At 44.0% G+C, this 20335-nt stretch overlaps 1 protein-coding gene and 1 non-coding gene across 5 annotated transcripts in view; one reads left to right on the top strand and one right to left on the bottom strand.

Moving 5' to 3' along the window:
- The window catches only part of map3k4 (mitogen-activated protein kinase kinase kinase 4), a 186410-nt gene extending 166420 nt beyond the window's left edge, over positions 1–19990 (bottom strand). The window contains exon 1 of one of the 4 annotated variants that reach the window (XR_005461426.1): positions 18439–18718. Coding sequence is in view for 3 of the 4 variants with exons in the window: in XM_038803400.1 (XP_038659328.1) it covers positions 18439–18527 (89 nt within the window). In the remaining variant the exon portion in view is untranslated. Of the gene's footprint in view, positions 1–18438; positions 18719–18868; positions 18986–19761 lie in introns of those variants that run through there. The other 3 variants (XM_038803416.1, XM_038803411.1, XM_038803400.1) reach the window with 3 other exon arrangements.
- LOC119978829 lies at positions 10635–10826 on the top strand. Its single transcript, XR_005463580.1, has one exon. It is a non-coding gene; the product is annotated as a U2 spliceosomal RNA (small nuclear RNA).
- Positions 19991–20335: the final 345 nt, after the last annotated feature.

Raw genomic sequence — 20335 nt, 5'->3', positions numbered from 1 at the left:
GTTTTTTGGGAGTGAGGACAGGTGTATTAGGTGCTCTGGGGGCCCAGCAAACCATGTCCATATGTTCTGGGCATGCCCAGCGCTGGGAGAATTTTAGAACGGTGTAGCAAGGACGGCATCAAGGGTGGTAGGATCCAGGGTCAATCCAGGCTGGGGACTCGCAATATTTGAGGTTGCAGTGGAGCCAGAAGTGCAGGAGGCGAAAGAGGCCGGTGTTCTGGCCTTTGCATCCCTAGTAGCCCGGCGGAGGATTCTTCTTCAGTGGAAGGATGCGAGGCCCCCAAGCGTGGAGGCCTGGGTCAACGATATGGCGGGGTTTATTAAATTGGAGACGGTGAAATTTGCCCTAAGGGGGTCAGTGCAGGGGTTTTTCAGGAGATGGCAACTAGATCTCCTGGCAGAACAGTAAAATCAAAAGGTCAGCAGCAGCAGTGACCCGGTTTGGGGGGGGGGGGGGGGGGGGGGGGGGGGGGGGGGGGGGGGGTGGGTCTCTCTCTTTTTGTTTTGGGTTGAATCGTCGCTAACGACGGGCGTTTATTTATTGTTTCTCTTCTGTCTATATGGGGATGGTGGGGTTTTGTTCTTTTTATTCTTTGAATTTCTGTTACTGTTTTCTTTTTTGTGAAAACGTGAAAATTTGAATAAAATTTTTTATTTTTTTTTTAAAATCTGCCTAACTCCTCCTTAAATGTAGTCACTGTCAAGAGAGATTCACAACCCTTTCTTTGGGAATAGTTTTTCCTCAAATCGGTTTTAAATTTGCTATCTCTTATTTTAGATTATGACTTCTCGTTTTAGGGGGAGAGAAACGGTTAACCTTTCCAACCTAATGTGACTCTTTGTTGGAACGCCACACATTGTAGGTTGCAGTGGATTAATAGTAATAATAAATCGGGCTTACATTAACACTGCAATGAAGTTACTGAGAAAATCCCCTCGTCGTCACATCTTTCACTATCTATTTTCCTCTCGTTAAATGAAATCCTCCCACTATAGTCACTCCCTACTATTGTAATTATCAAACCGTTCAGCAGAGGAATGCAAACCAGGTAGATTATCCACATTTCTACCATTGTACACTCAGCAAGCCACATTGCAGAAACTAAGACAAACAAGCTCCCATTAGATTAGTGTGCAATTTTGAAAGGCAAGGTAGCACAGTAATTAGCACTGTTGCTTCACAGCGCCAGAGGTCTCAGGTTTGATTCCTGGCTTGGGTCACTGTGCGGAGTCTGCACGTTCCCCCCATGTCTGCTTGGGTTTCCTTCCGGTTGCTCCGGTTTTCTTCCCAAAGTCCCGAAAGATGTGCTGTTGGGGTGAATTGGACATTCTGAATTCTCCAGAACAGAGGCCGGAATTTGGCGACTCGCGGCTTTTCACAGTAACTTCATTGCAGTGTTAATGTAAGCCTCCTTGTGACGACAATAATAATAAAAAGAATGAATACTTCTTTAAGCATAGAATTTAAATGTAAAGAAACAAGTTACATAGAACATAGAACAGTACAGCACAGAACAGGCCCTTCGGCCCTCGATGTTGTGCCGAGCAATGATCACCCTACTTGAAACCCACGTAACCCGTATACCCGTAACCCAACAATCCCCCCATTAACCTTACACTACGGGCATTTAGCATGGCCAATCCACCTAACCCGCACATCTTTGGACTGTGGGAGGAAACCGAAGCACCCGGAGGAAACCCACGCACACACGGGGGAGGACGTGCAGACTCCACACAGACAGTGACCCAGCCGGGAATCGAACCTGGGACCCTGGAGCTGTGTAGCATTGATGCTAACCACCATGCTACCGTGACTTATTAGACTTAACTAGTCTATGCCAATGTTTATGTTCCATACAAAAATTCCTCACACCCTATTTCACCTAAAACCAACAGCATTGCCTTCATGCATTTTTGTAGTTTCCCTTAAATTTAACTATGATATTTGCTACCAAATGGAGTGGGTGAAAACAAGTCCACATCCAACCCACTGTCTTGACAAAGACGTCTTTCCCAGATTACTTATAAAATGTGTTATATTATACCCCATTCTTTTGAACTTTTCCTTGCACCCAATACACCTCTTACTCCACACAAGTTATTATGGATAGCATGGTGCACAGGGTAGCACAATTGCTTCACAGCTCCAGGGTCCTAGGTTCAATTCCTGGCTTGGGTTGCTGTCTGTGCAGAGTCTGCACGTTCTCCCAGTGTCTGCTTGGGTTTCCTCCGCGTGCTCCGGTTTCCTCCCACAAGTCCCAAAAGACGTGCTGTTAGGTAATTTGGACATTCTTACTTCTCCCTCAGTGTACCCGAACAGGTGCCGGAATGTGGCGACTAGAGACTTTTCGCAGTAACTTCATTGCAGTGTTAATGTAAGCCTACTTGCGACAATAAAGATTTATAGTGAGCTATTGCTAAAGTATTTGATTCATCTAGTTTGATGGATCTATTTCTCAGTTACAACCCAAAGCAAATAATAGGACACCACTTTGGTGTTCAAAAGTTAAGCCTTCAAGCTCCTAAATTGGCATTGTCTCTCAATTTAAAACCTTTTGAACGGGTTACCTACCTTTCTTTGTTCTCCTGCCTGCCCTATTATCAGTTCCTAATCACTTTTATCTCTTTAGCCTCTTTGAAAAATAATGCCTCTTGACATGGGCTTAATCTATGGATAGTTTTGGCCATCAAAAAAACTGGCATAGAATCTTTCAGAAACTTTGATTAACTCTGATGAAATTTTACTTTATAAAAAGCAAATGTTCGAGTACCCACCAATGTTACAGTTTTGAAATTATTTACCAGTCAGCTTTGCTACAGCCAAGTTATTGTACCCTGTTCATAGTGGCAAAATTCAGCATTAATTAAGTAACGCATAACAATCAAGTTTGAGAGTTCTATTATAATACGAAATGTACGGTCAACAAAAACCTAACCATTTTTTGCACTAGCTCCATTGTAACCCAAGAACAAACACAGGGCGTCACTCTACATCAGAGTTTACTGGCTCTGTTTACATTTAAGAGAGTTACATTTACTGGTTCTGGCAACAACCCACCTGAGTGAGAACAAAAATCCGAGACAAACAAAAAGCTTTTTCAAACTGAATTTCTTCATTTAAATTTGGAAAAACAGTAACTAATGGACATGTAAATTCCTAAAGGACTGAAACGCTGCTCCTGCTTACAAATCCCAAATAGGTTTCAGTAAACCAAACAGGTTTTGTTGCCTTACTGTAGTTTTTTAAAATTCATTTATGGGATGCAGGTGTCGTTGGCAAGGTCAGCATTTATTATCCATATCCAATTATCCTTGGAAAAAGTGCTGCTCGGTATGGAGTTCCAGCACCAATGGAGAACGATGGAATGATACAGGGTAGCATGAGAAAAACTCGAAAGGTAGTGTAAATCTCATGTAACTGCTGGCCTTGCCCTTCTAGGTGGTAGAAAAATAGGACAAAGTATACAAGAGGAGATAGTGGGTGCTTGTGATAAAGGGATCACAATTAGAATGGGAGACTTCAATCTACATATAAACTGGAAAAATCAGATTGGCAATAGTTGCCTGGATGAGCTCATCGAATGCTTTCGGGATTGTTTCTTAGAGCTGCACACGCTGGACCAGAGTGCAGTTGTACCCTGATATTAATCCTGTCACATACACACATAGATTACAGTAGAATGATGGGGTGCAGATTAATTTGTTCTTAGGACAAAAGTTCGGCACAACAGCGTGGGCCGAAGGGCCTGTTCTGTGCTGTATTTTCTATGTTCTATGATCTAATCTATGACCTTAGATGAAAGGAACCCCTCAATAGTAGCGGCCGATAATTGAATATTTGAAAAGGAGAAGCGAGTCTTAAGGCTAGTACTTCTACTTCACAAAAGCGGACTTTAATTTTAATAATCTTTATTGTCACACGTAAGTTACATTAACAATGTAATGAATTCACAGAAATGAACTGAGATACTAGGCTAGGGGATAGATCATTAGAGAAGCAGCAGTAGATGTTCAAGGGGATATTTCAGAATAAATATATTCCCACTGTAAAGACAAATTCGTTCGGAAGATCAACTATCCATGATTAACTAAAGTTAGAAAAACATCAAACCTAAGGAAAAAGCATGTAACTGGCATAGATGAGTGACAAGTCAGATAATTGATTAGAATGACTAAAAATCAATCAGGAGAAAGAAAGAGTATGAGGGAAAGCTAGCTAGAAAAGAAAAACATAGCAGGTGTTTCTGCAGGTATTTAAAAGGGAAAAGAGTTAAGTAAATTGAGTGCGAGTCCTCTAGGGAATGACAATGGGGAATTATTAGCAAATAATAAGGAAATGGCAGTGAAATAAATAAATATTTTGCTTCCTCCTTCAACAGAGGATACAAAAAACATCCCAGTGATAGCTGCAAATCAGAAGGTGGAAGGGAGAGAGGTACTTGGTGAAATTAGGGAGGTGCAGTACTGAAACAAACTGATGGAGCTGTGGCTTGACAGGTCTCCAGGTTCAGGTGAACTTCATCTTTGGGTCTTAAAAGAGGTGGCTAAATGAGGTAGTCAGTGCGTTGGTGTTAATTTTCTAAAATTCGCCACATTCTGAAAAGGTTCCAGTGGATTAATAGTAATAATAAATCGGGCTCTATTCCACCTCTATTCAAGGAGGGAGGGGGCAGAAAACAGGAATCTATAGACCAGTTAGCTTGATATCAGCCATGGAGGAGGTGTTAGAAGTGATCAATAAGGAGGTTATTACTGCGGGCGGCACAGTGTTTAGCACTGCTGCCTCACGGCACCGAGGATCTGGGTAGATCCCGGCCCCGGGTCACTGACAATGCAGAGTTTGAGCATTCTCCCAGTGTCTGCGTGGGTCTCTCCTCCACAACCCAAAGATGTGGAGGGTAAGTGGATTGGCCACGCTAAATCGCCCTTGGAGGAAAAAAATGGAGTACTTTAATTTATTCGTTTTAAAAAGGAGGTTATTGCTGGGCTCTAAGATTAATTCAAGGTAATTGGGAAGAGACAGTATGGTTTTGTGCATGGGAAATCATGTTTAATCAATTTAATGGAGTTCTTTGAAAGAAGACCATGTGTTGTGGATAAAGGTAAATCTGTAGTGTACTTGGATATCCAGAAGGCATTTGGCAAGGTGTGAGATAAAAGTTATTGCACAAAGTAGGAGGTGACTTATTAGCATTTATGTTAGATTGGCTGGCTTACAGAAAACAGTTTGTTAAATAGGTCTTTTTCCGATTGGCAGGAAGTGACAAGTGGAGTCCAACACAGGGGCCTCCGTTCTTCACATTTATATCAATAACTTAGGTGGTGGGGGAGTAAAGCAAGGTAACTAAACTAAAGATGGCACAAAGATATGTAGGAAAGTTAAAAAACCTGCCAAAATGGTGTATAATATGGGAAAACATGAGGTTGTTCACTTCGGCAGCAAGAATAAAAAGCAGAACACTACTTAAACGGAAAACAACTGCACTTAAGTGCTGCCAAAATCGCCTCCATATTTTCAGCGTGGCCACCACCACAGGGCTCCCCGAATATCTATCTGGGATAAACAGGTGCGCCGCCATTCCCAGCACCCACAACCCCGACAAGAACCTGCATCCATCCTCATCCACAAAGCCTCCATCTCCCTACTCCAACTCACTTCTCCACTCAGTAATAAAACAACAGGTTCAGTAGTCCCCTCCCCCCAAATCCTAGCCACCTTACCTGCCCAGACAAAACAACAAAAAACAACCTATTCACCTACTTAAAGAACTACTTTGGCAAAAGGAACGGCAGCAAAATATTCACTGGCTGCACCCGACCAGGAAGACTACCCCAACCCAGTAAACAAGCCTTAACCCTACCTACCAGACTAAGTTCAACTTACGAAGCCGGGCCCAGTCCAGAACCACTTGCACTTCCAAATACCTGAAGTGGGTCGTTGCCACTCAAAATGTCAAACCAAACCCCCCCCCCCCCCCCCCCCCCCCCAACCCCTGGAGTGGACACCACAAAACACTCACTTCAGCTTGTAGCCTGTAAATGCCCCAAATCCCCTAAGCAGTCCCGTGTGACCCTCCCCAATCACTTTCGGAAAGCAGTCATCCAACCCGAGCACCAGCACCGCCACGATCTTGGCATCCACATCAACAGAGATATGGGCCTATACGACCCACACTCCACCGGATCCTTGCCCTTTTTAAGTAGCAATGAAAAGGATGCCTGACCCATCAACTCAGGAAACACACCCTGACCTTCGCGCATGCAAACATTTCCACCAACAGCAGCGCCAAGTTATCCTTAAACGTTTTGTAAATTCCACCGGGAAACCATCCTGCCCTGGGGAACTACTCCACTTCATCTACTCCCAATGGCTTCCTCCAATTCTGCCCTCTCCTCCTTGATGACGCTCCAATCACCCCAAAAACTCCCTCAGATCGGACTCATCCTCCAGAGGCTCTGACTATCATGGGGGAATTCGATGATGGTATGCAACTGAACGTCAAGAAGAGTAGATATACTTTTGGTTATTGGAGATGTTCTTTGCTATGGCCAGAAGACAGGAAGGAAAAATATATATCTCTTGTCAACCTGACTACGCTATAAAATTGTTGTTTTTTTTTTTAAATTGGACTAAGGCTAGCCTCTAACCTTCAGACAAACTTCAGAAACTCATTATCTCTTTTTTTAAAAAGCTATTGTCCCTCATCTGGAACTGCACAAAGCTTCTTTATGTTTCTAAAGACCGTGGGAGGCATTCACATAACCTGCCCAAGCTGCTAGAACCTGTAAAATTGCTATGTGGAACTGAACTCAGCACTCACTGTTGACCTTAGAAGCAAAGCAGGACTCTGTCTACCATTTTACCAAGGGACAAGATAGCAGCGGAAGAAACATTCCCTTATCCACACGGAATAGTGGAAATTAGAACTTGTGCCTTTAAGACAAATTCAACTCTATGTACCTTCCCCCATTGTGAAAGTCCTGGCTTCTGGAAAGGCTGGTCACCCCTGCAACAGTCAGCCTACTGCCCACACTGAAGAATTACACTACTGGGCTTCCGATTTTAGATTCACAAAATTCATAACTCATTATTTGATCTTATTTATTTATCCAAACTGCAGGGAAATTTCTCGATTTCACTTTCTTTTAAAAAATAAGTGTAGAATACCCAATTCATTCTTTTTCAATTAAGGAGCAATTTAGCATGGCCAATCCACCTACCCTGCACAACTTTTTGGGTTGCGGGGGTGAGATCCATGCAGACATGGGAGAATGTGCAAACTCCACATGGACAGTGACCGGGCCAGGATCAAACCCATATCCTCAGCCCCGTGAGTCAGCAGTGCTAAACCTCTGGGCCATCCCTATTTACTTCAAATTTACTCAGGTTCCTAATGCAATACTTAGCAAAATACTGCATTGATTTAAAAGAACAGTAACTCTTACCTTAGCTCTGAAATTCAGCTCTTTTGCCCATGTTTAAACTAAGGTTATAATAAAGGTCTGGTGCTGAATTGTCTGTGCAACCCAAACTAAGCATCAGTGACTGAAACAGTGAATTAATTCCAACATTTTCAAATGCCTTCTGCATTAACTTGGGCAACTACCAGGAACAGACCTTATTTCCTATCAGATTGCATTCCCCCTCCATATGACTGCGCTATGCTGTAAAACAGCAAAAACAATCAGTGACGTCTCCTCGCCTACCTGGTAACACCAGTACTTAGCAAGTCTTTTCTTTCTTCCACTACTCCTTTTTCATCTCCATTGTCATATTTATTAAACTAAAATATAATTTGATAATTTCACTAAAAAGTTTGCGAGTTTTGATTGAATAACAGCCAGAGCCACTCAACAGGTTAATATTCTGTCATATACAGTAGGATTAGGTGTCATTGTTAAGATATTTTAACATGAAATTTGAGCTAATCTAAATATGACACCCAAGTGTTGCGAGTCCTAAAAGGAGTGGCGTGAGAAGTGCGAACAAAATCAAAACTCTGCTGAAATCTGACACCAGTCTGGGATGTCAAATAGGAATTGTAATACAATAATATACATATATAAAATGTAATGAGTTCTCAAGAATATTTTTTCCCTTTGCAGCCACTATAGAGCTCTAGGGTCTTTTCCCAATGTGCAATTCCATTTAGAAAAGAAAATCAACACCTTGTTAACATTTGTATCTAGCATACAAGAGGGTCAACAATTTATATTTCTTATCCCAAGTCAGTCATACTTACTTTCTTTTTTTTTTAAAAGTATTTTTATTAAGGTTTTGCAGAATTTTTCATAATAAAACAGTAGTAACCATAATAACAAAACAAACTAGAGTGAACATTAACATAGTGCAAAAAGAGAATATATAATAACAATTAAATAGACATTACCCCACGCGACCCAGTCTTCCCACCATCCCAATGAAGCACTCACCCCCCTCCCACAACCCCCACCTATGGATTGTTGCTGCTGCTGACATTAAAATTTTCCCCGAGATAGTCGACGAACGGCTGCCACCTCAGAAAGAACCCTAGCATAGACCCTCTTAAGGCAAACTTTATTTCTCGAGGCTGAGAAACCCAGCCACGTCAGTAACCCAAGTCTCTACACTCGGGGGCTTAGAGTCCCTCCACATTAATAATATCCGTCTCCGGGCTACTAGGGAGGCAAAGGCCAAGACATCGGCCTCTTTCGCCCCCTGAACTCCCGGGTCATCTGACATTCCAAAGATCGCTATCTCTGGACTCTGCACCACCAGTGTTTTAAGCACCTTGCCCTCGTGAACCCTTGCCAGAACACTCTAAGCTCCGGGCATGCCTTAAACATGTGGACATGGTTTGCAGGACTGCCCTTGCACCTCATACAACTGTCTTCTACCTTAAAAAACTTGTTAATTCTCGCTGCCATCATGTGTGCCTGGTGCACCACCTTAAATTGAATTAGACCTGAGCCTGGCACATGACGAGGAGGAATTAACCCTGTCCAGACCTCTGCCCACAGAACCCCTTCCACTCCTCACCTACTCCTCCTCTCACTTGACCTTGAACTCCTCCACCGGGGTTTCTCCGCCTCCTGTAGTTTCTGGGAGATATCCGAAACCCTCCCCTCCCCCACCCAGGTGCCGGAGACCGCTCTGTTCTGTATCCTCAGTGGCGGTAGCATCAGAAAGGCCACTATCTGTTTTTTTCAGGAAGGCTCGTACTTGCAGATATTTAAAGGCGTTTCCTGGCGGCAGACTAAATTTGTCCTCTAGCGCCTTCAAACTGGGAAAGCTTCTGTCTATGAACAGATCTCCCATCCTGCTGATGCCTGCCCTCTGCCAGTTCTGGAACCCACCATCCATCCTACCCGGGACAAATTGAGATTGATGCATATCAGGGTCCAGACCGACGCTCCCTCCACCCTCTTGTACCTCCTCCACTGTCCCCAGATCCGCAATGTCGCCACCACCACCGGACCTGTGGAGTAATGGGTCGGTGAGAACGGCAAAGGAGCCGTTATCAAAGCTCCCCAGACTAGTACCTTTACATCACGCCGCCTCCAGCTGCTCCAACACTGCCACCTCCTCCCCTCTCCCCCCCCCCTTCCCCAAATCGCCCACTTCCTAATCATAGCTATATTGGCCGCACAGTAGTAGTTGCGAAAGTTCGGCAACCCCCCCCCCCCCCCCCCCCCCCCCGTCTGCGCTCCAACAGCGATCTCCTTACTCGTGGGGTCTTATTCGCCCAGACAAAGCCCGTAATGATCCTACTCACCCACTTAAAAAAGGCCTTAGGGATGAAGATGGGGAGGCACTGAAAGACAAACAAATCTGGGGAGGACAGTCATTTTCACGGTCTGTACCCTCCCTGTCAGTGACAGCGGGAGCATGTCCCACCTTTTAAAGTCCCCCTCCATTTGCTCCACCAACCGGATCAGGCCGAGCCTGTGCAGTGCATCCCATCTCCTGGCCACCTGTATACCCATGTAACAAAAACCTTTGTCGATCATCCTGAGCGGAAGCTCTTTCAGTCTCTCCTTCTGCTCCTTGGCCTGGATCACAAACAACTTGCTCTTTCCCATGTTCAGTCTGTACCCTGAAAAACTACCAAAATCCCTCAGGATCCGCAGAACCTCGCCCATCCCCTCCACAGGGTCCGAAATGTACAGGAGCAAATCATCCGCGTATAGCGTGACCCGATGTTCCACCCCCCCAATCAGTCCCCGCCAGTTCCTCGAGGCTCTCAGTGCCATAGCTAGTGGTTCTATAGCTAGGGAAAATAGTAACGGGGAGAGGGGACACCCCTGCCTCGTTCCCCGGTGAAGCTCCAAGCACCGACCTCAGCTGGTTTGTACATACACTTGCTACAAGCGCCTGGTACAGCAATTTCACACAGCCAATAAAGCCCTCAACAAACCGAACCTACTGAGCATTTCCCACAGGTGCTCCTACTCCACCTTTCTCTGAGTCCATCGCTGTTACCACCTCCGTCTCCCCTCCCTCTGAGGGCATCATAATAATATTCAAAAGTCTCCGGACATTGGTATGGAGTTGTCTGCCTTGAAGACACAATCTTCAATTCTTGTGGCCAGAATCTTAGCTAGCAATTTGGCATCCACGTTTAAAAGCCAAATCGGCCTGTATGACCCCAATGTTCCAGGTCCTTCCCTTTTGGCCAAGATCAGGTGTAGTTTCTGTTCTTTTCAGTTTAATATCTGGAACGTCCTTTATCTGGGTACCATATATTAAATTGATTTTAAGAGCAAGGAGATGGAATAGGAGTTTGCTCCGTCCATTCCACACATCGACGTGGTATTGCAGTACCTCCTGGAATGGCGCTCTCCAAATCAATAGCTGTGTCACTCTTCCCTGATCATATCCTTTGTCTCTGAAGTTTGTTTTATTTGTTCACAGGATGTGGGTGTCGCTGGCTTGGCCAGCATTTATTGTCCATCCCCAACTGCCTGAGGGAAGGTAGTAATTGAAAATGCCTGTGATCGTGAATTTAAACAGTGTGTACTTGTTGCATCTAGCTGTGGTCCAACCATACTGAGGATTCACAGAAGGTGGGTTTAAAGCCTGTGGAATCATCATCACAAGATTCGGAAAGGTTTATGGCCAAACTAGCAAAGTCATAAGAGGAACATTCTTGCTAACTGTGAATCCTGTGCACAGACAGTTCCTGGTCACTATCAAATCTGTTCCTTGTCATACACAACAGAAACCAGCACAATTGTTAATTGACATCCATGATTATTGAAATCAAAGAAGAAACTAAGCTGTTATTTGTAGTTTATGTTCACCGGAAGTGGTTCTGCAGTGTATTAAGTTAGCGAGCACCTGTTGAGTCGCATTGCACTCCTCTGAGGTAAGTGAGGTGTTCACAACTTATGTTTGTGAATTAAAGTTTCTGAGGGTGGGCCTTGAAAGGGATTGTAGGAGGGTCTCTACAAGCCAGCAATTAAAAACCATTTTGCTGGCATTTGTTCACTCCTAGTCAGAACAAAATTGCGACACATTCGGGAGAAACCACCGTTAAAGCATCTTGTTCATATGGCAGCATTGCCGCTTTGGTCGTTGGTCTAGGGTTATGATTCTCGCTTTGGGTGTCTCGGTGTCGAAATTTGCGAGAGGTCCCGGGTTCATATCCCGGACGAGCCCTTTGATGAGGTTTTCTGTTGGTCAAAGGACATGTTTTGGACAGTGGAGAGCCTTTTTCCTCGGATGGTGATGTCTAGCACGAGGGGACATAGCTTTAAATTGAGGGGAGATAGATACAGGACAGATGTCAGAGGTAGGTTCTTTACTCAGAGAGTAGTAAGGGCATGGAATGCCCTGCCTGCAACAGTAGTGGACTCGCCAACACTAAGGGCATTCAAATGGTCATTGGATAAACATATGGATGATAAGGGAATAGTGTAGATGGGCTTTAGAGCGGTTTCACAGGTCGGCGCAACATCGTGGGCCGAAGGGCCTGTACTGCGCTGTAATGGTCTATGTTCTAAAGCAGTCTTCTTGAGCCACTGCAGTCCATATTACTACATGTGGCACTGCAAGGGGTGGAAATGGATGCAGCACACTTGATCAAACACTCAATCAGCCCCGCCTCACACTCCAAACTCTTGTCTTCAATGCCAACCTCGCTACGACCATTATCCCAGCAAATCAGAATGATTGCAAACTCGATCATGTATTTAGCGGAGCTGTGCTCCCGAGCGTTTCTTTGAAAACCCAAAATAAATTGCAGCTTGAAGGACTGGCTGTGCTTTCTTCTGCTTGCCTGGTCACCCAACCCACCCTCACTGTATTCCAATGTTTACCTCCATCTTTCGCTTCAAGTTTTTAAGACTGCTTCCGGGCAGCACGATAACAGTGGTTAGCACAGTTGCTTCACAGCTCCAGGGTCCTAGGTTCGATTCCCGGCTTGGGTCACTGTCTGTGCGGAGTCTGCACGTTCTCCCCGTGTCTGCGTGGGTTTCCTCCTGGTGCTCTGGTTTCCTCCCGCAAGTCCCGAAAGACGTGCTATTAGGTAATTTGGACATTCTGAATTCTCCCTCTGTGTACCCAAACAGGTGCCAGAATGTGGTGACTAGGGGCTTTTCACGGTAACTTCATTGCAGTGATAATATAAGCTTACTTGTGATAATAAAGATTATAAACACATTTTTCTGCTCACCACATTATGTTCATCCGGCCATTTGCCTATATTTTTCCTGATGTGCTCAAGCGCCATCATCCTTCCTACCATTGGCCCTGCTATTTATTTCTGAACTTTCTTCTTTAACTTGCTACTAATGCTATTTGTAATTGTTGCCTTGTTTGCTTTTGCCCCTTCTGATCCAGTGTTTTTCCCAATTGCAATGTATTTCCTGCTCAATTCCTCCCTCTAATAACTTGCATTTTTGAATTGCATTCATTGGTATTATGCTTTGGTTTTCAACACCAGCTTTTGCATTTTTACTCCAGCCCAACATATTTTTTTTTTTTAAAACCCTCCAATCCAAGGCATGACTGTACTTGCTTCCCCCCCTGTTCTTGTGTCTTTGCATTTTGAACTTTGTTCCTACTTTGGCTTTCATATGCTTTGTTTTTCGCCATTGCCCTCACCATTGTCACTACATTCACTGCTGCCCACTGCTCCTTTTCCTTTTATTTCTTACTGCTGCTTCACTGATTTATTCATTTCTGGAGGTCATATTTTATAACTGTCTTTGCTAATCCGTTGGTCTGTTAATTCAGTACCAACATGGTTATTTACACCGTAAAAGTGATCGACATCCTTTCAATACGATTACTGATTGTAATGCATGTAATTTCCATTTCATTTTGAGAACTTTCCTCATGATTCTTCATTTTTTGACACTACTTTGAACTACAACTTTGACTTTATTCCGCAAATTTGAATCTTCGTTGTTTAAACATCTTTTGCTCACTGTCTTGGGGTTTACAGATATCACATTAAAATAAAATAAATTATTGCTCAATACATGATCAACATTTTTATCTGTTATATATAATCTATAAAATGTACATATTAAAATCTTGCCACACCGTAATTACACCTGGCGGTTAGTCAGGAAGTGGGTATTCTATGCCAAAGACAAACACACTACCTAATAGTATCGCCTTGGGCACATGCAAATTACCAGAATTATGTACCGAGAAACTCCCTTTTTGTTTCTGACTCAATTTAAAGCCACAAGTTCTAATCAACTAAATAATTAGAAACTAAATCATTCTTAGGGGCATGTTGAATTCTACGACTAATTAAGAAGTTATTTTTCTGCTGTTTGTGTATTCCTAGAATCCCTGCAGTGCTAAGGAGGCCATTTGGCCCATCGAGTAAGCAGCGACCCTCCAAAAAAAGCACCCTAGCTAGCCCAACCTTCCGCTCTATCCTTGTAACCCCACCTAACCTTTCGACACTAAGGGGCAAATTAGTATGGCCAATGCACCTAACTTGCACATCTTTGGACTATGAGAGGAAATCGGAGCATCCGGAGAAAAACCACGCAGACACGGGGAGAAAGTGCAAACTCCACAGTCACCCACAGCCTAATTTAATCCAGATCCCTGGCACTATGAGGCAGCAGAGCTAGCCACTGTCACCATGCAGCCCTGTACAGTGGAAATTATTATATTTTTAATCAAAATTTAGGTATCTGATGAGTATAATCAAAGTTAATAAACTAATGTGGAGTAAATACATTTATATTTTATGACATCGTTCATGGAAAATTACAAAATATTACTAAAATGCTCTCCTGGCCAACTTCCCACGTTCAACAGATTTTAGCTCACAACGTTGCCGACAACCCGACTCAGACCAAGTTCTCTTCAGCCATCACTCTTCGACTTCACCTGCAATTGTCCCCAATCCAACATTACCCTTTATTTAAAATTTTCATCTTTGTGCTCAAATCTCTCTGTGGTCTCACCACCACCTCCCTCCTCTTTTCTAGAACTTATTGCACCCCCAAGCTACATCCCTTTGAACACTCAGGTTCTCCAATTACGGCCTTGTGTACCCACCAATTTCCAATTCCGGGCTCGTGTACCCACCAATTTCCAATTCCGGCCTCGTGTCCCCACCAATTTCTATTAGTGATGTGCCTTTAGCTGCAGAATACCCTGTAATCTATCCACCATTCTACCCAAGAAGCTTCTTAAAACCTGTGACCAGAATTTTAGTCACATGTTCTAATATCTCATTCATTTCATAACAGGCATCAAATTTCATCTCATCTTGTAAAGCACACGTGGATGTTTTAACTCTCTTGAAGACACCATGCAATTGCAAATTTATGTTCCAGATATTTGATAGGAGTATTAGAGGGTAATCTAAAAAAAACTATTACAGCAGTGATAAGATTTTGGAAATAAAGAGAAAGTAAGGAATGAATGCAAACTCAGGTGAATCTTTGCAAGATGCACACAAATTACCAGAATTTCCTGCCAGCAGTGAAGCTGTGGCTTAAGTCGCTGACTGAATTATAAATGACATTCTTACCAGTTTTTATTAGTTGCAGTGTAAATAGATTGCCATGGACAAATGCGAGACATAGTGCGGACGTGTGTCTGGGGACAGCGGAGGTGGGGTAAAAAGAGGGGAGGTGGCGGGATGAGCAGCACGAATGTCTGCTTGGGGCCAATCTAAAGCAGGGTAAAAAGAAAATGTCCACCGTCTCGGATTTGTCACATTACTTGCCCGACATAAAAACTGCCCCCAACTAAATATTAGGAAGACCAAAAGCAATTACCTCAGTTCCTGCCACAAACTACAGTGAAGCATTATTTTGACTTACGGGTAGAGGTTTTTTTTGTTTGTTTTTTTGTTTTTTTTTTGTGGAAATGTTTTTTATTGAGTTTTCATATTTTATATCCAACAAATTATTAGAAAAACGCAAAAAATAACACGTATATTTACAGGCAAGCATCTTCATAACAACAACTGTGGCTACCCCCTTTAACCGGCATACATATTTTACATTCCACAATATGGCCGAGGCACATGTTTATAGGTGTGTGTGTTGTGTGTGTGTGTTGTTTGGAGGTGTCTCAAAGATGCACTGGGAAGCAGCCCCTCGTCGCCTAAAGACTCGACTCTGATTTATCCCAACCCCATTCCAAAGGATTGGTGGTTTGACTCTAATTTAACGCCGCCCGCCCCCCCCCCCCCCCCCCGCCCACTCACCGAGGCACAACCTGACCCGACCCCTACAAAATCCTACCCATCTGCTTTATACATTTATCTTCTCCATGGTCTGTCAGGGATACATAACAGAATAACTGTGGTCAAATGAATCGTACGCCCGACAGAATTGGACGTTTTAAGTTAAGCCAGACCTGATGGGAATTTAAACCGGCCAGTTTAAATACACTGGTCAGATGGGCAAGCCAGGGCAAGTCTGGACTTGTCCTGCAAATGAGATCGGAGAATCTGCCCTATCCAAATATGGGGGATTGTTGTGCATTCCCCAGATTCAGCCAAATCTAAAATCTAATACGCACTCAGTCCCAAGCTTTTCAGATAAGGGTATTGTCCAATGGTCCCCTGTATTGTCCAATGGTCAGAGGTATTGAACCAAGGATCCATTTGCCATCTCAAGTGACAAAGTTTGTATGGATCGATTTTGAAGAACAGAGGAGTTCTTCCCTGGCCAATATTTATTCTAACTATGTCGCGGATTGTCTGCTCCTCGGCTCACTGCTGTTTGCAGGATCTTGCAGTGCTGAAATCAGTTGCTGTGTTTCTCGCATTACACTTCCGATGGCAAGTGACCTTCAATAGTATTACATTAGCTTTGGAACTTGAGGTTGTGAAGGGCACTCTTGAAATGCATGTCCTTGCTTTGCAATTTGTGATCTTTTTGTCCTACTTATCCTATAAAATTTACTGGTTAAGAGCAGAATAGTGGAGCGAAGAATTCACATGGCAACTGCATCATGATAAATTAGCTGCATCATTGGAAGAAGTCTCGATAGGGAAAAACATTTTCAACCACTGAATAACCAAAAGCAGAGAATGAGAGAGAGGGCACCCGGCGGGCAAGAGGGAGCAAAATGCACGAGAGGGAGTAAAACAATGCACGAGAGGGAGCAAAACAAACAGCTCTGCCATTTTCACAACAGAAAGTGGTTTCAGGTGATGTGACCCGAATGGGCAACCACACTAATCGTAGTAACTGTAACATCCCCACATTTGAGTGCTTTAATTCTAAGCCAGTGCAATGCTTCATTTAAAAAGCACCCCAAAGTTATTAATATAAACTGTCTGGAATCTTTTAAAACAAGATTCTGTTAAATGATGTTTCACGAGAATAGACACAACTACTTTCTAATATTAGAAAAAAGTGGCTCAGGGAGTATAGCACACAGATCCTTTGCAGCTAGCCATACTGCAAGTTGGGCAGAAATGCAGCCAGTCCATTTACTTCAAATCACATTTCCCTGGTACCAGTCTCACAAGAATTTGTATTTATACAGCCCCGCTCACAAGGAAAAATGTGCCACAAAATTTGACACACACATTAGGACAAATGATCAAAACATGGCCAAAGAGGCAGGGTTTTAAAGAGCACCTTAAAGAAAAGCAATGGAGATTCAGGGAACAAATTCCAGAACTTAGGGCCGAGGCAACTGAACCCGATGATGGAGCAACTGAGACAGGGGATTCACAGAAGCCAAAATTAAGAGAAATGCAGAGATTGCAAAAGGTTGTACGGTAGGAAGGGCTATGGAGGGATCCGAATTTAAAAAATTGTTTGAGGCCTCGTTGGACTGTAAAAAATTCAGGTCAGCAAGCATAGGGATGATGGGTGTACAGGACTTGGTGTGAGTTTGGATGCAGGATGACCTTGCATTCACAGAGGAGCATTTTAATGGAGCATTTTAATAGCCATGTTTCATAGTGACAAAAGGTATGGACAAGGGTTTCAGATGAGCTGAGGCCAGGGGACGCCCGACAGATGGAATTAAATGGTCTTTGGGTAATGGAAGCTGAAGTGTCTTTGTGAGCTCATCATAGGGTGAGATGAGACATCAAATTGAGAAAAGGGGAGGCAATGGCATAGTGGTATTGTCACTAGACTAGTAATCCAGGTTCAAATCCCACCACAGCAGATGGTGAAATGGTAAATAAAAATAGTGATAACATTAAATAATCTGGTTCATTAATGCAACTCCAGACCCACAGCAATGTGGCAGACACTTAACTGCCCCAAGTTAATTAGGGTTGGGCAATAAATGTTGGCACAGTCTGCCATGCCCCATGAAGGAATAAAAAAGTTTGTAAATGGTCTGGTCTAGCTAGGGGAGAGAGGGATGGACTCGGGAGCTCAGGAATGGAGTTTATATGGCAGGGACTGAAGAGCATGATTTTGGGACAGCAAACTGCACCAATCTCACACTTCCAAAAACAGAAATTAGTTTCGGAGGGCGTGGGGGAAAGATATGGAGGATTACAATTCCTCCAAAGATATCTCACTTTCCCCAGAAATCGCACTCTGTTGCCAGAACTAATCGATTAGAACCCATTTGGCAACATCTAAAAGCGGATCTTTCAGAAATGCCAAATGAATCACCATGGCATTAACGCCAAGGCAAGCCTCACTATACCGCAAACTTCTTTCTGACATCCTCAATTCCAGGATAAGCATGTAGCAACATTACTTACACGCACTTAAATGGCAAACGACACGGCCGCGCCCAAGGAAAGCAAATATTCTGGGAAATGCCTTTAAAATGTATGAAAACATCACGGCTTGAAAAACTCCGCCGTCCGATCGACACAACTTCTCTCCTCATAAACTCCTGTACAAGTTTGCAGATAAATAAGGATGGAGGTAACGTGAACACCCACCCCCCAAAAAGATTCGGCTGTCTGCAATGCCACATTGTCGCAAACTCCCACGCAAAAACTCTTAACCTTAAAAAAAAACTTTCCTCCCAGAACTTACTTTGCAACGACTGTAGTTGATTTCTCGAAAAATGGACAAGCCACCCGTCCACGCAGGCTACCCAACAATCCGCATATTTTCAACTCCATCGCCTCCAGTAAACAGCAACTCGATGTACGCGGTACTAAACTACGTCTTTAGATGTAAAACGCCCCGGGACTTGGCTATCTTCATACAACTCTCCACTGAAGAAGTTTTATTTTAAAGAAACAATGTGCTAGAATAGATTTGTAAGCGCATTGCTCGCTTAGAAGGTGCTCCCCAGGGCAGATGGTTTATATGTCTGCTACACATTCTGGTAAACAAAAGAGCCAGTCGGGAATTGGAGAGAGTTGCACAAAAGCTTTTTGAAATAAAAATAAAAAAGTGCATACTGTTAGGTTACTAGTATAGGCTTTTAGGTGACAATATAGAAATGTTTTGCACGCACCTGGTCTTGTGTGAACCAGACAGAGTTAGGGAAAGGCGAGAGTGCTGGTTCAGAAAGCTCTTGGATTTAGCATCGTTTTGCATTTCTGGAGATGGGGGTGGAGGAATTTGTTGGACTTTCGCCAGTTAACAGCGAGTTAAGAAACTGCTAAATCAACCCCGACTTCACTCTGCAAACAGGGCTGGTTGCAATTCTTCAAAAGCTTAAACTTGAAGGTTGATGTATCCGCAAAAGACTTTCCTGTTTTAAAAATAATTGCATTCGTGCAGTTTTGTACACATTGTGCGTGACCTAATGCACCTTTCGCCGCCAAACCCCCTTTGCATCAATGGGCTCTTTAAGTGACACCGCCAGCATCACCCAGCTCAATGCCTCTAGAGAGATTTATTGTATCCGCAGCACGGCCACTCAGAACATCTTTTATGCATTTCTTTTTTTTGCTGCAAGATCTGACCTCCATCGTTAATGCATTTTCGCAAATGAAAATTACTCGTTCATTTTCTGCTGTTAAAGGCAACTCACGCCGAATCCCGCGTGTGCATATGTGTCCTAGTTTACTTTTCCACACAATGCAAAAGTTAAAATGTTATGCTGGCGTCCCCTATTTCCCCTTTCACGGTGCAAATTAGAAGCTGCAGTCATTTCTCCCCTACGTGCACAATGTGGCAGGAAGCGGCGGGGGACGACCGTGCGCACGCGCGGCGGCTGCAACCCCAATGTTAGCCGGCGGGGGACACTATTTGGCAGAAGGTGCTTGCGGCCCAGTCTGCAGCACCTTTCCCCTCGAATCCCCCCCCGCCCTCTGCCGTGCAAGACCCTCGCTTCATGATACATGTACGATATATATTACGTTTCGCCTTTCGTCTCCTCCCTCCACGTCGCTCGCTTTTTACCTTTGCATCTGAGGCGGTTGCAGCTCGGACGGCTCCATGTCGGGTTTCTCACTGGTGCAAAGTGCACGGCATGGCTGCGCTGTTGTTATCGTCGTCGAAAGGAAAGAGTTGGACTTTTTTTTAAAGAAATAGATTCTGGGATCCGCCTGCGAGCTGCAGAGACCGGAGCCCTCAGCCAGCGCTCGAGCGCCTCTCTGCTGCCGGGGCGGCCATCTTGCGACCAGTCTGTGGTAACTACGGCAACCCGCTGCTGCCAGAGGGAGCCGGCAGAGGGCAGCAGCACCGCTAAATGTCTGAAAACTCTGCCTTCAGGTTGAAGGTTCAGGTGAAAATGAAATGAAATGAAAATCGCTTATTGTCACGAGTAGGCTTCAATGAAGTTACTGTGAAAAGCTCCTAGTCGCCACATTCCGGCGCCTGTCCGGGGAGGCTGGTACGGGAATTGAACCGTGCTGCTGGCCTGCCTTGGTCTGCTATAAAAGCCAGCGATTTAACCCAGTGTGCTAAACCAGCCCCTGGTCTGTGCATTTTTATGTTGCATTAGTTCATTTTCAGCTGCATGATTGACCTAAGG

The sequence above is a fragment of the Scyliorhinus canicula genome, chromosome 1 (genome assembly GCF_902713615.1).
Source record: "Scyliorhinus canicula chromosome 1, sScyCan1.1, whole genome shotgun sequence".
In the NCBI taxonomy this organism is placed as follows: Eukaryota; Metazoa; Chordata; class Chondrichthyes; order Carcharhiniformes; family Scyliorhinidae; genus Scyliorhinus; species Scyliorhinus canicula.
The sequence above is the reverse complement of the archived record's forward strand: the minus strand, read 5'-3'. Positions and strand labels throughout refer to the sequence as shown.